This window comes from Osmerus eperlanus, chromosome 25 (genome assembly GCF_963692335.1).
Source record: "Osmerus eperlanus chromosome 25, fOsmEpe2.1, whole genome shotgun sequence".
In the NCBI taxonomy this organism is placed as follows: Eukaryota; Metazoa; Chordata; class Actinopteri; order Osmeriformes; family Osmeridae; genus Osmerus; species Osmerus eperlanus.
This window is the reverse complement of record NC_085042.1, coordinates 1,139,026-1,152,339: the sequence shown is the minus strand read 5'-3', so window position 1 is coordinate 1,152,339 and position 13,314 is coordinate 1,139,026. Positions and strand designations below refer to the sequence as shown.

At 44.0% G+C, this 13,314-nt stretch overlaps 1 protein-coding gene across 4 annotated transcripts in view; it reads right to left on the bottom strand.

Moving 5' to 3' along the window:
* Positions 1-13,314, bottom strand: part of msh3 (mutS homolog 3 (E. coli)) — a 57,259-nt gene that overhangs the window by 23,997 nt on the left and 19,948 nt on the right. For 2 of the 4 annotated variants that reach the window (XR_009928510.1, XM_062451359.1), the window contains exons 9-14: positions 10,017-10,126; positions 9,627-9,741; positions 9,401-9,485; positions 6,830-6,939; positions 6,417-6,549; positions 4,119-4,306 (exon numbers count right to left, since the gene is read on the bottom strand). Coding sequence is in view for 3 of the 4 variants with exons in the window: in XM_062451359.1 (XP_062307343.1) it covers positions 4,119-4,306; positions 6,417-6,549; positions 6,830-6,939; positions 9,401-9,485; positions 9,627-9,741; positions 10,017-10,126 (741 nt within the window). In the remaining variant the exon portion in view is untranslated. The remainder of the gene's footprint in view (positions 1-4,118; positions 4,307-6,416; positions 6,550-6,829; positions 6,940-9,400; positions 9,486-9,626; positions 9,742-10,016; positions 10,127-13,314) is intronic. The other 2 variants (XM_062451361.1, XM_062451360.1) reach the window with 2 other exon arrangements.

Genomic DNA, 13,314 nt, shown 5'->3' with positions numbered 1-13,314 from the left:
AATGCGAGTCTCTCCAATGGGATAGATCAGTTCCGATGGAACGTAGTATCACCAGCAGCCTGCGACCAGGATCTAGTCGCAGCCAGGCAAACCACTTCTGCAGTAGGCGCATGTGTAGAAGGGCCAAGGGCACGACTACATGGGATGCAGCCATCATTCCCAGCAGGGACATCACCGACAGAGCGGTGACTGTGTGTGGGACTCATGGAACGCACGGATAGCCAAAACCAAGTCTCTCTCCATGGAGCTGCAAGTCTGGCTCTCATCTCTACTGTGTTTATCTATAAACCCAGGTAGGTAAACTGTTGAAACGGCCACGGTGCGCTCTTTTCCCAGTTGACAGCAAATCCGGGTGAGGTGACTCATCAGCGAGATTGTGTTCAGGATGGCCGTGTCCAGAGACCGAGCTAGAACCAGGTTGTCGAAGTAACCTAGGTGTAACACCATGCATAAGATGGTTTTTAATGGAAAGAGTAGCTATGCCTCTTTTTAATCTTTATTACACAAACTATACACAGGACAGACGGTGGTGGGGACAGAAGACTTCGGTCCTGCCGACACTCACTTCCGCTACCTCCTCCATCCCTTGGAGATGTCTAGATCAGGGCTAGGGGTCGGGGAACAGATTAACCACAGGGGAAGGTCTGGGATGGCAGCCGCCCAGGCTGAAGACGAGGGAGGCAGAAGAACCGGTGGCCGAGGGTTCGTCGTCCTCTTTAGAGAAGCTGGACCTGATGCCGGCACCATCATCTGACAAGATGCAAGGGAATTGGACGGGAGAGCAAAGGCATCACTGGAGGGTCTCTCTCCCGCTGCCCAGACTCTGCCTCCATAGGGTCCTTGGGGGCATCGTCCGCAGCCAAACTATCTATATCGGAGATGAACGCGGAGACAACTGCCTCGAGGGACTCCTCCTCCCGGAAGAACGCAAGCAGTCTCTGCTGTTTTCCAAATGAGCGGCAAAAGCAGTTCAGACATTCCAAGGGGTATTCACCTTGGCTAGATGCGGGACGAGGCAGACAAAGAATTTGTGCCCGTCCCTGTTGTTATCCAAGGGACAACACTGGCAGTGAGCCCTTAGAAGGGCGTTTGGTGGCAGTGGAATAGTCGACATGCTACAAGGAAAGAAGCGGGTTGCTCATTTAGTCAACAAAATCTTTCTCTTTGAGATGCCGGCTTCCAATAGGAGCAGAATCTCTATGAGGCAGAGCTCCACGACAAAGAACAACCAGTACATACCCAGTACACAACTAGTACACACCCAGTAATAACCAGGTCACACCCAGTACACAACCAGTACACACCTAGTACACACCCAGTAACAAACCAGTACACACCCAGTAACAAACCAGTACACACCTAGTAACAACAAGCACTTAAGTCATAAATCAATCAGCTTTTACTCAAGTTAACAGCTTCAAAACAACCATCACCCACCATACACAAAGTTATTAGGAAACTACAAAAAGATATGAACAACGTTCTTGTTGTGTAACTCTGCGCTCACACAGGCCAAAGTCCTGTGTTGATGTCAGGTGGGAGTCAGGTGGCTGAGCGGTGAGGGAATCGGGCTAGTAATCAGAAGGTTTCCAGTTCGATTCCCGGCTATGCCAACCAAATGACGTTGTGTCCTTGGGCAAGGCACTTCACCCTACTTGCCTCGGGGGAATGTCCCTGTACTTACTGTAAGTCGCTCTGGATAAGAGCGTCTGCTAAATGACTAAAATGTAAATGATGTCGCCGAGCTATTGCTTAGCTTATGGGCGTTGCTAACATAGTTTTGAGGAAGTGTGCTACAAATGTATTGACAGGAGATCTATAAAAGAAAAAATATATATCATAAATATGATACATATATATATCTTATTATATTTTATATATTTACTTATGATATATTTATATTGCCTTTTCTATATTCATCATGGATTGCCGTTATTAACATTGGTACTGTTCACGAGGAATTTTGACTACCATCATTGAAATTTGCCATTAATTGATTAAACCTCAATATTCACCCCAAAAATCTGCGTCTGTGCATCATATTTTTTTACATTAACGTCCCTGTGAATAGGGATGCGTATTGATAAGATTTTAACGATTCCGACTCCTTATCAATTCCTGCTTATCAATTCGATTCCTTATCGATTCTCTTATCGATGTTCCCCTCTACAGCCAACTAGGTCTGTGCGTCCTGCACCCCCCCCACACACACACTCGTTCTAAACGAATTTCTCAAACTGGCTTTGACTGGCTCTGAAATGAGCTAATACCTACCACCTCTAGGCCTCTTCAGGCCTCTGTTTTCAAACCTAAATCTAGTCGGAGATAGAAACTTTTAGTTTCCTTGTGTTCAAGCTTCTTTTACTCAACACCAGTAGGACTTACAGAGGTCCTAAAAACAGGGGAAATAACTTCAGTGTCACCTTTCAAAAGAGACCATTTACATGCATGTACTCCAAATGGTTCAACAACAGCTTTCAATGTACTTTGGGTATGTTGTTTAGGCGTTTTCAGGCACATTTAACAGGACTATTAAAAGGTTAAACAATTAAAATGCTAAGTTTAATAATGGATTAAAAATCGATATGCTCAGTTTAATAATGGGACACGCGAACGTTTGCTGATAACACACGCCGCCCCGATAACGTGAAATAATCAATAAGATCAATACTAATGGGAGACGAATGCCGGAGCTAAAATGTTTGCTTCAAACGACAGAAGATAACTAGATCGACTACACACAATAAAGGCTAATTGCTTCACACAGTAACAAGTGGTTGTGATCACTTATAAGCAGTTTAGCTCTACCTTAGATAGTTACAGTGCGTTCACACTGCAGCGTTTTTTAACGCTCTGCATCGCTTGCCTTCCCACAGTACACCACGCTCGGGGGCGTGTTAGACAAGTTAATACAGAGTTGTAGTTCTCTAAGGTCACTGTTGTAGTCATGGCCAAGCGTGCAGATTTGGGTTCATGTACTCACAATATCGATCAAAATACCACTTTTACACAACATTTATGTAAGTGCAAGATTTTACTAGTGCAAGATTACAGTAGAATACATGTTACGCCACCGGTCACTCAACCAGTCGTTTGTAGGCTGGGCTAGCAGTGGCACAGAACAGTCACGTAATGTGACGAGACTGAATTTAAAAGTAGGCTATAAAAACACACTAGGAACAATGACGACATCGGCAACCATGCACCATGCATTATTAGTTTAATGTAATCTTTAAATTCAGGCTCGTCACATTAGTAACTTTGTTCTGAACAGAACTGGGTGTGCAGACACATACGAAAAGTTTCTCCTCCATCTTGAAATTGTGAAACCTAGAAATGTTTATCATGACCAAAGGTTGCTACTTTACAAGAAACAAGAAAACAATCCGATTGGCCAACGCTAGCGTTTTCACGCTCCTCATTTACATAAAGTTGAGAAAATCCAACTTGCAACGCTCCGCTCCGCTCGCCTTCCCACAATGCCCTACGCGAGCGTCAACGCCTGGTTTCATTGAAAATTAATTGGAAGCCGACGCCACGCGCCACGCGCCGCCCGCTCCGCTGCAGTGTGAACGCACTGTTAGAGATGAAGCGCGAACGTTAGCTGCGCTGCTGCATGCATCGAACACATGACGTTCCAGTAACTTCATTCCATGCTGTGTGTTCAAATGCTTCTTCATATTTGTAGTATTTCCTCCCTTAGACGAAATAGACTTTTTACACGCATTACAAGTGGCGTTGTTGTCATTTTGTCGTGTGAAATACAACCAAACTTTAGAACGCTTCTTCCTAGTTGCCATGTTTGCTGCAGTCTGTCTTCGCGCATGCGTGCGCGAACTTTTATAGTTTATTCAGACGTTCGCGTGTCCCATTATTAAACTGAGCATATCGATTTTTAATCCATTATTAAACTTAGCATTTTAATTGTTTAACGGCACAGAGAATCGTTAAAAGAATCGTTAAGGAAGATTCCAAGGAATCGATTCACTGGGAACCGGTTCTAAACAAGAACCGGTTCTCGATACCCATCCCTACCTGTGAATATACATGGCTGCATCTTAATGTAGCCCAATGACCTTTGGAAAGGAATGACTTCAGGCTGCTTCACACACCCTCACCTGGCTGCCTTCTCATTGAGCACTTTGAGGAAGTTGTGGGCGGGAGCCAACATGTCTGGGGTTTCCATTAATAGCATTTGTAATAAAGAGGAGGTCAGTTGCGATTGGATAGCAGGGAGGACAGCCTGTAGCTCCGTCCCCACACGAGAGAGCGAGCTGCAGATGAGGTAGAACTCCTGAGTAGAACACTGGACAAACAAACAAAGATAGACAGACACAGACAGACAGAAACACCAGGCCAGATAGGTGTCACAGTGATGTCCCAGCAGACAAGAGACCACAACTACAAACATTATACTCTCATTATGAAAATAGTCCCTTTCTGGATGTCCATCTCTGAGCGTGTGTGTGTGTTTGGGAATATGATATGGAACAATCAGGAGCCAGACAGGAATGAAGGTCAACATGAAACACTCTAATATCAACCAGCCCTTTCTCATCTCCAAGTAAGTGCTCACACACAACCATATGCAGAAACACACACATACACAAACACACACACACATATTTGACATTTGAAGGTTGTTTTTCTGATGTGATTCTGTCAACCAATGAGACAGGTGTCAGAGAGGGCATTGTTCCAAACTGTTTATGCATGTGTGTGTATACATGTCTGTATGCATATGTGCACATGTACATGTATTTATATATACATGCATGTGTATATGCATGTCTGTATGCATGCATGCATGAGTACAGCATGTATGTGTTTACCACCTACTTGTGGTGCAGGCTTATAGGGCATTCACACATGCAAGGCAAAGCGTTGAGTTCTAATACATTGTCAAAAAAACTGGATGTTGGGGGAAGGGGCCAAGGGGTTGCGAGGAGAGGTGCAGCAAGCTGCGGTGAGGAATGGAACAGCAAAGGAACGTAGAATATGAGCATTGTGGAGATTTTTGTGGTGTCCATATTCTTGCTGTTTTTAATCGTCAAAATGCTGTACAATACGTTTTTGGTAGTACAGAGATTTTAACCATTAGATGTTGCCCATAACCACCTTTTCATTAGTAAAACGGACAATCCAAACCTGTGTTGTAGTCAAGACTAACTAAACTAAGTCATGACCAAGACCAAGGCAGGGCGAGACCGGTTCAAGACCAGACCATTCGAAATACACAAGCAGTAGGGTTTGATTAGGTAATGAGTTAGATTTGATCTGTAACTATTTGAACAAAAAATGTGCACTTTTAAAGTAGTTCCGTTTGCTTATGGCCAGGCAAATAGCCTATTTTTTTTTTTTTCTTAGAGGCGCAGTAGTACTCGGTCTCTGCTTTCACATCTCTCTCTCACCCAAGTGAAGGAGCGCGGTACCGCAGCGTTTAACTAAACAATATGAAGTCGGGAGAGGTATGCAGCTGACATGAGTAAACGTTGATGTAACATAATTTTATATTCATAATTAGCTACATTGCCTTATGTGACCTGGCTCGTTATCACAAACAAAATCTGGCAACCAACTGAAACTAACGCCCTGAAACATACAGTATGTTAAATAGCTAATACTAGCTAAATCTCTTTGTGTAATGGGGGAAAAGATTTCTGAATAGTTTCGGTACAGAGGCACATTGCAAACGTTAGGTAGCTAGGCTGGCGTCACTTACGCCTAGCTTACCTTTTTAAATGTTTTCTTTCTAAAGGCCGGTTAAAGTTTGATGTAGTGCCAGCCGTCTCAGTGAGCGTCTCTTTGCAGAATTTACACAAACTGTGTGTTTTCTTTTGGACGTTATTGTAAACTCTTTGTGGTTCAGGTAACCTATCTTCCTCATTCACTTGTGGGGTGCGAGGAGGCATGATGGGTAATTTCAAATAAGAAATGAGTTAAGTTATTGGTTGCATTTGAAGCGTGACGTTTTACATCCAATAACAGTAATCATATTAACAAATAAATTAAACAATTCAAAGGCAATTTAGTGATATTCCCGCAGTTGTGGTCTTGAGCGATCTTGAAATAAAATCCTGAGTCCTCTTTGTCCGAGATCGAGACAAGACCGAGTAAAAATCGAGTCTGAGACAAGACCGAGACCTTCAAAATGTGGTCTCGAGACCGGTCTCGAGTAGCTACGACAACACTGATCCAAACTGGGACGTTAATTGCTAACAACAATAGCTAGTTAGCCAGCTAGTTGACGCAGCTTCCAATTTCACCCACACAGAGAATTGAGCTCATGCCCAGCAGAGCGTTGCAGTGTTGAATCCATTCTCATCGCTGATGTATATGTGAATGCCAAAATGTCCTCTGGTTGTTGTGTGTATGTGTGTGTCTGTGTATGTGTACGTGTGTAACTGTGTGTGTACCTTCTTGTGGTATATGCTACAGACTCCTCTCTCAAGGTCTGGCAGGCAGGTGAGCAGAGCCCTGACGGAGGCCAGACTGGCACAGTCAGACTGCAATATCTCACTCACTGCATCTAGGCGCTCTGAGATAGACCTGGGGTGAATGAGGGGCGGAGAAGGAAAGGGAGGGAGGAAAGTAGAAAGAAGGGGAGGGAGAGTGGAGAGGAAAAGAGAAGGAGGAAGGAAGGGTGGGTGGGTGGAGGGGCAGTCAGAAAGAGGGGGGGTTTGGGTAGAGAGTGAGAGATGGAATAAGGGGGAGAAAGAGGGAGAGCAAAAGGGATGAAGGAGAATAGGGTTTAAAATCAGTTAATTCCCTGCAAAACTCAGTGCCGGTTCAGATGTATGTGTGTGTGCACATGCAAGTGGGTACTCACTTTGTTTGTGTGAGAGGTTGGCTCACCCACTTCCTCATCAGTCTTTTCCCAAAGGATGTGTGGGTATGATCTAACACCCAAAGCAGACTTCCCCTCACACCTCCGTCTGTCTGACATGCACATGTAGTAGAGTAAAGTTTGGTATAATAGAGTATGGTAGAGTAGAGTGGAGGTGTAGCAGAGTATAATAGTGTATGTAGTAGGTGTGGAACGGTACACTGAAGTCACGGTTCGGTTCATACCGCGGTTCAGACATCACTGTTCGGTACGAGTTCGTTACAACGGAGGGAAAAGCAAAACAAACCAGGTTCCTCAACGAGTGAATACGGCGCATTGAAGATGACATGTAAATTCCGATTGCGTCAGTACTTTATTTGGCCCTATTTGTATGTGTATGTATCTAATGGCTGGTTAAGCACTGTAGGGAGAAGTTGAAAAAATGTTTTTGTCTCGTTCCAGTGATTGGCACACCTGGGTGATGGCGTCGGATATTTTTAGTCATTTAGCACACGCCAGATGCGTTAGCATGTTAGATGTATTTCCAGTCACATACCCCACAACCAGTGACGTGCGGTGATGTCAGTAAGAGGCTAGGCACTTCAATGGTAAAATGTGTCCAAACTTTTGACTGGTAGCCTACTGTACACGTTGAAGAATACAGGATCGAAGTGCGGAAGTGAGTTTTTCGCTTGTCGTCCGCAGTGAACGGACAGTGAAAGCACTGCTTATTTGATTAATGCGTAACTGCTACATTCGTCATCGTAACGTCTAAACAATTGAAATAACACACATATTGCATATATAAATCACAAGAATAAACAGTAAAAATACAAATACAAGTTTATTAAATAAAATGATTTAATAAAAATGTTTACGTTTGAATTTTGGCAGGGTAGGCAGTGCCTACCTTGCCTACCCAGACTGCACGTCACTGCCAACAACTGCCACGCCGACACAGTGCTCGTCTTATCCACCACTCTCTCGCCTGTACTACTGTAACTGAATGGGAAACTGAAGTTTTCCCAAACTTGCAATCTTAAAACGGCCGACGGGTCCTCTATCTTTCGTGGGTCGCCACCACTCCCCATACTCGTCCTTAGTGCTGCTAGCTAGCCTATCTCTGACTCACGGCGGCGCCAATCAGAGCTTCAGAGCTACAGATTAGATGTCCCGAAAGAACACGAGTATTTAACAGTAGTTCCGCATTACATTGATTAATTTGCACGCAAGTTTTATTTATTTTTATACCGTGTATTCTCAGTGTAATTTCATGCACTCAACCGTGACGCCCGTACCGTATGGTTCGGTACGAATACATGTACCGTTCCACACCTAGTATGTAGAGTGTAATAGGGTATAGTTGTGTATAATAGGGTGTAATAAGGTATAGCATACACTAGTACTGGGAAAGTTAACGCGTTGATCTTAGAAATTAATTTGAAATGTTTAATGCGTTAAAAATAATTTAGCGCAATTAACGCAAGACCACTTTTGCGTCTATGGAACCCAAAAATGCTAAAACCATTAAGTTCAACAGGAAACATTTATTCCAAATGTTTTTAGAGAGATTTCAACTACTAATAATCGTGACTCGGATAAACCTCATTCGTCCTGCGATAGCCTACTGCATCTGTCCGGCGCTGTAACAGCCTGGCTAGCGATCTAGCTAGCTAACCTTCTTTCTCAGTGTGAACAATATAACTAAGCAAACTAACGTCCAACTAACGTCCGAGTTTAACAATAGAAACTTAAACAATGCTTCCGTCAACAAAATTAACCCCCCAACTGAATCCCCTTCTGTCCTACCGCAAGCCATGCTGAAAACCAAGAGCGCAGTTGCGACCCTACATGAACGCCGGTGTGAATACAACATAAAAACTACATTTCCCATTAATGAGTAGCTTGAACCCATCCACCACAGAGGACCTCATTCGGATCAGTACAGAGGCGCCCTCCCTGGAAATGTTTGATGCCTCTAAATGTGCTGAAAACTGGCTGTCAGCTGGAAAAAGATAAAGACTCCTATGCTACAAAGCTTGGCCAAGCCAGTCAGTTTGAAACAATGTCACAATGAATACAAAAAAGTAATAAATCAATATGTAATGAATAAATAAGTAACCAATCCTCTTTCCGGTCAATTTTGTGTAATTCATTCAATAGTCTAATAATAATGCAATGTTTAAAGTTTTTAAAAACAGAAACTGACTGTGCCCTTAAATGTTTGTCTGTGCCCCTAAAGTTTTTCACTTGGGGGCACATGTGCTCCAGCAAAAAAAAGTTAACGTAGAGCCCTGTCCAGTATTTTTGATAACCTTCAGGGTTTAAACTTTAAATATTCAATGTGCACTTAAACACTTTGTTGTTTATAAAGTTTCTGCATATATTTGATGGGAATGACTATTCTGTAGTTCCCAGGAGAGACTGTTTACAGTTCACGAGATATCATAAAATGTTCTATTTAAAATATACTTGTGTTCATTGATTTAATTCAGTGTTTTACATGATGATAACAAGCTCGTAGGTCATAGTACGGTGTAATAGTTTTACTCTCTAGTTTAGTTGGGTATTTACCTGGTTACAAAGTACCTCCAAGTTTCTCAGAGTGGAGGCACTAAGCATCATCCCATCAGCTTTGCATGACAGATGTCGGAAGGAGCTACCAGACACACACACACTTACTTATGAGGGTGTGTGAATGTTAACATTCATTTGTATTCATGCATACAGGGTTGGTATACTTGTATTTATGTGTGTGTGAATGTGTGTGTGTGTGAATGTGCATTCAGCATGTGTGTACCTATCACTGAGGAGAACCTTTTCCAGGTTGAATTCTCTGAGGTAGTGGATGAGAGGTCCCAGACAGCAGATTACAGGAGCCTCCAACGCTGCAACACTGGAGAGAGATTGGGAGCCTGCAACACGCGCACACACACACACACACACACATATATATGAATCATAACCTCAAACCACCTCTCCGTCACTAGTCTTCTGGCTTCATCAATTGTTCACCCACAAAGAAAAAACGAAAGACACACACACAGACTAACACAGACAGAGTGTCTCCCTCCCCTGTTTGGAAGAGAATTAAAGGGCAAACTCAGAATACTGACCAATACCAAGGAAAAAGTAGGTCTATGAGCCCCACTTTCCCTAGACATACACTCACACACACACAAACACACACCTTTGTTGTCTTTGTAGCAATAGAACTCTGTGATTGTGTTCATTGCTGAAGAAAACTCAAACTGAGAGGTGTCCCTCTTCTCCACACGAACACGGTCATCTTTCAGGACACTGGAGAAAGACAGAGAAACCATCAGGACACAGAGAGATGTTTTTCATCTCCATCTCTCTTTCCATCTATGTTTCACCACTCTGGCTACTGGGATTCCAAGGACTCTGTTTCTTTGTGTGCTCTCTGCTGTTGCCAAGGTAACCAAGGCAAACACGTGGCTGTTGACCTAAGAGTGTTGCTGCGCTTTCTACATGCAAACACATACACACACTCATGCAGTTCATAGTGTCAACACAATGTATGTGTAATGGACGCACCCTGTCCCTTCTGCATCTCCAATACTCCAAGGACCCTCACCTCACACACACTCACACAGTTGCAAAGGAGCTAAGGATAGGGTTGCCACCTTCAATACAGGAAAAAATAAGGGACGCCTGCCGCAGCGTGACCCCTCGGGGCAACGATGACCACAGGCCCGATGACGTGCCAGTGGTGGTAAATCACAACTTAAAACACGTTTTCATAAAAAATATTAGGATTGATACATGGACATTATAAAAATATATCTGCTATTGAAATCAGTGTGAACAGATGCACTCAGTCTATCTCTCTATCACAACTCAAGTGGTCATATCGTCATGGCTGAACACAGCTATGACGATAATAAACAAAGTCCAAAAAAGTTTGACAGTCGTCGTCATCGTCACGTGCCGCTTGTCCGGGGGTCGGGTCGCGGGGGCAGCAACCTAAGCAGGGAGGCCCAGACTTCCCTCTCCCCGGCCACTTCCACCAGCTCTTCCTGGGGGACCCCGAGGCATTCCCAGGCTAGCCGAAAGACATAGTCCCTCCAGCGTGTCCTGGGTCTTCTCCGGGGCCTCTTCCCAGTGGGACGTGCCCAGAACACCTCACCAGGGAGGCGTCCAGGAGGCATTCTGATCAGATGCCCGAGCCACCTCAACTGGCTCCTCTCGACGCGGAGGAGCAGCGGTTATACTCTGAGCCCCTCCCGGACGACCGAGCGTCGAGAGGAGCCAGTTGAGGTGGCTCGGGAAGTTTGACAGTGAGACCACAAAAAATAGGCTTTTGGAGGAACTTGAGATGTGAATCATATTTTTATTAACTTATTAAATTAACAGATCCATAACTTATTAACTTTAAATTAAACAAATGCTTTGATATTCACAAAGGTATATTGAAAAAATATATATGTAGTGCAGGAGACTTGCAAAGGATCTTCCATGAACATCATGAACATGATAACATCAGTGGACCAGAAGTAGTAGTGTGCAGTATTGGAGCATGTCAAGCCTACTTCCTTTTATAAGTGTACTTCTTATTACGCGGGGGGGTATCTGGAGCATTCTTTCAAATCGACTCTCCGCCAAGAGACCTCATCTGACTCTGATTGGCCATGAAACTGAAACCCACCGATCAAACCAACGATGGCAGCGAGTATTACCCAATCAGGGGTAGTAGGACGAGTCTTCACAGAATGCGGGTGGGATGATTTGCATGGGATGCTGCGTTGAAGATAACTCTGAAAATACGGGATGAACCCCGTCCCGTATTGATTCAAAACGGGACGCATTATTTCATTCTCAAATACGGGACGATTCCGCATTTTAAGGGACGGGTGGCAACCCTAGCTAAGGACTTGACAGCCACTCCACCTCCCAGAAAGAGTGAGATGCAGTCCAGTTCACTACATGCTAGCCACCTGAAGTGGTAACAACACCTTAACACAGCTCTCTCTCTCACACTCCCTCCCTCCCCCTCTCCTCTCTTACACCTACTTAACCCTTGTGTTATCTTCGGGTCATTCTGACCCATCAGTCATTGTGACCCACCGTCGTATTGCGACAAATTTACCGCATACAAAGACAAAGTGAAGCATTTTTTTTAACAGCTAGGCTGTCTCAGACCCCCCACATTGCAAAGGTTAAAAGAAAATTATTTTAATTTGTTTTTGTATTGGGTAAAATTGGGTAAACACAACGTTATGAACCTTTGGGTCATGTGACCCGAAGGCAGCACGAGGGTTAAGGTGTAACCTATATTCTATGTCATATATATTATTAGGTGTGCTTGCAACACAACCTATTGCTCTCTCTCATATATATTTATTATTATTTTCCCACCCTAACAGTGCGTTCACACTGCAGCAATGCGAGCGACACGACAACATGCTTTCCATTCATTTTCAATGGAGCCAGGCAAATCGCTTGCGTGGTTCATTGTGGGTAGCGACGCAACGCGATTCAAGGTGAGATTTTCTCAACTTTATGCAAATGAGGAGCTAACGATTTTTGCTAGCGATGGCCAATCGGATTGTTTTCTTGTTTCTCGTAACATAGCAACCATGGTGAACATTTCTAGCTTTCAGTTTCAAGATGGAGAAACTAATTGTTTGTGTGGCTGCCTGTACGATGCGTCTCTGTATTCGTACAGAGATGTAAATTTAAAAAAATATGCATGGCACAAGGTTGCCGACGTTGTCGGTGCTCCTGGTGGGTATTTTGTACTTTCAAATTCAGTCTAATCACATTACGTATCTTCGTTCTGTGGTAACTAGCCTAGCTAGCCTGGCTTGAACTCCCTTGTCATATCGACAGATTAATATGATACGAGTAATATAAAACAATGTTTTTACACATGTCAACGTGTATGTCTATTAAACAGTTTTCAAATAATTTTTCTAGCTGAGGTTTGCAAAAAAAAGAACAATTTAAGGGACAGTTACAAGAGGGAGAAGAACAGGGAGAAAGAGTTGGGCAAGAGTGGAGCAGGCCTGACAAATCACAAACCCTGGAAGTATGCTGCTGTGATTGGGTTCCTGGCTCCATTTATGGAGTACAGGGACTCCAGCAGCAACTTCCAGAGGCCTGCCACATCAGTCCCCAGCCAGCCAGGTCACTGCCAGTGAGGATGAGGTAGAGCAGACAGCCAGACAGCGAGCAAGAAACCCCTGCCAGTGAGGCCAGAGCTTCCCCTGCTAGTCAGGCTATGAGTAGCCAGCCCCCAGCATCCTCTGGCTGAAAGAGGGTGCATAAAGAGAGGCTGTCTTTGGGAAGATGGTGAAAAGTGTCAGGATTCCCGGTACAGCCTGTAACACTGCATTTACGGCGCTCCATTTTCAATATCTTGAAAACGTATTAACTTTCTTATTTGTAATTCCTGTGGAAGTACAGAGCAGCGCGCAGCTAGCTAAAAAAGTGTCGGAGATCTACGCAACCTCCGTTTATGTTCC